This window comes from Eimeria mitis, genomic scaffold, assembly GCF_000499745.2.
Source record: "Eimeria mitis Houghton genomic scaffold, Emh_scaff605, whole genome shotgun sequence".
NCBI classification, from domain to species: domain Eukaryota; phylum Apicomplexa; class Conoidasida; order Eucoccidiorida; family Eimeriidae; genus Eimeria; species Eimeria mitis.
Genome location: NW_013574270.1, coordinates 8,026 through 9,083, shown reverse-complemented (window position 1 = coordinate 9,083; position 1,058 = coordinate 8,026). Strand labels below are relative to the sequence as shown.

The following is a 1,058-nucleotide window of genomic DNA, read 5'->3' as shown; positions in this document are numbered from 1 at the left end:
GCAGCAGCAGCAACAGCAGCAGCAGCAGCAGCAGCAGCAGCAGCAGCAGCAGCAGCAGCAGCAGCAGGAGTGCCTGCACGCAGACAAAGGGTTGGGGTGAAGCTGGAGGCCTCTGTGCGGCCTCACCTGTTGCCATCTGTTTGCTGCTGCAGTTACTGCTGCAGTTGCTGCTGCGGTTGCTGCTGCGGTTGCTGCTGCAGTTGCTGCAGCTGCTGCAGCTGCTGCATCCTGCATGCGGAGAGGTGCTGTTGGGGGGCCCCCTGCTTGGGCTTAAGCCTTTGTAGGGGGGCCCCCAGGGGCCCCTCAGCTGCTGCACTTCTGCTGCAGCAGAGGGGGCCCCCAGTTCTGCTGCTGAGGCTGAAGACAAAACCCTAAAAGTGCTGCTGCGGGTTAGAGTGTTTATGTTGCTGCTGCTGCTGCTGATGCAGCTGACGCAGCTGCTGCAGCTGCTCCTGTTGCTGCTGCTGCTGCCTCTCCTTTCCTTCTGCTGCTGCTGCTGCTGCTGCTGCTGCTGCTGCTTTTGTCGCTGTTGCTGCAGCTGATCCCGCAGCAGCCACGGGCGCGTTGCTTCTGCAGCTACCCCAGACAAACAACCATCATCATCGTCAGCAGCAGCAGCAGCAGCAGAACTAGCAGCAGCAGCAGCAGAACCAGCAGCAGCAGCAGCAGAAGAAGACATAGCAGTGTGCTGCCGCAGCCGTTCGAGTGCAGCTTCAAGTCCTGACTGCGGCGAGCCGGCAGGGGGCCCCCCAAGGGGGCCCCCCAGGGGGCCCCCCAGGGGCCCCCTAGCCCCCTGGGGCCCCTGGGGGGCCCCCAGTTGTTCGTTAGAGGCTCTGCTCAAGAAAGAAGAGCTGCTGAGGGTACAGGGGGGCCCCCGGCTGTCTGCTGGGGGGGTGGGGGCCCCCCAGTGCTGCGTCGGCGTAGATACCAAGCGAAGGAAGGAGGGGTTTTGCTGCTGCTTTGTTGAGCCCCCTGTGTCCCCGCTGTTTCCACCAGCAGCATCAGCAGCAGCAGCAGCAGCAGCAGCAGCTGAAGCAGCAGCAAATAAACTCTTGCCT

At 63.1% G+C, this 1,058-nt stretch overlaps 1 protein-coding gene across 1 annotated transcript in view; it reads right to left on the bottom strand.

Annotated features, from left to right (window-relative positions):
• EMH_0017500 (nuclear DNA-binding protein, putative) overlaps positions 1-1,058 on the bottom strand; it is a gene marked incomplete at both ends in the record, with an annotated part of 11,506 nt that overhangs the window by 7,009 nt on the left and 3,439 nt on the right. Inside the window, one exon of the mRNA XM_013500921.1 lies at positions 127-1,058. Within this exon, the coding sequence (XP_013356375.1) occupies positions 127-1,058 (932 nt within the window). The remainder of the gene's footprint in view (positions 1-126) is intronic.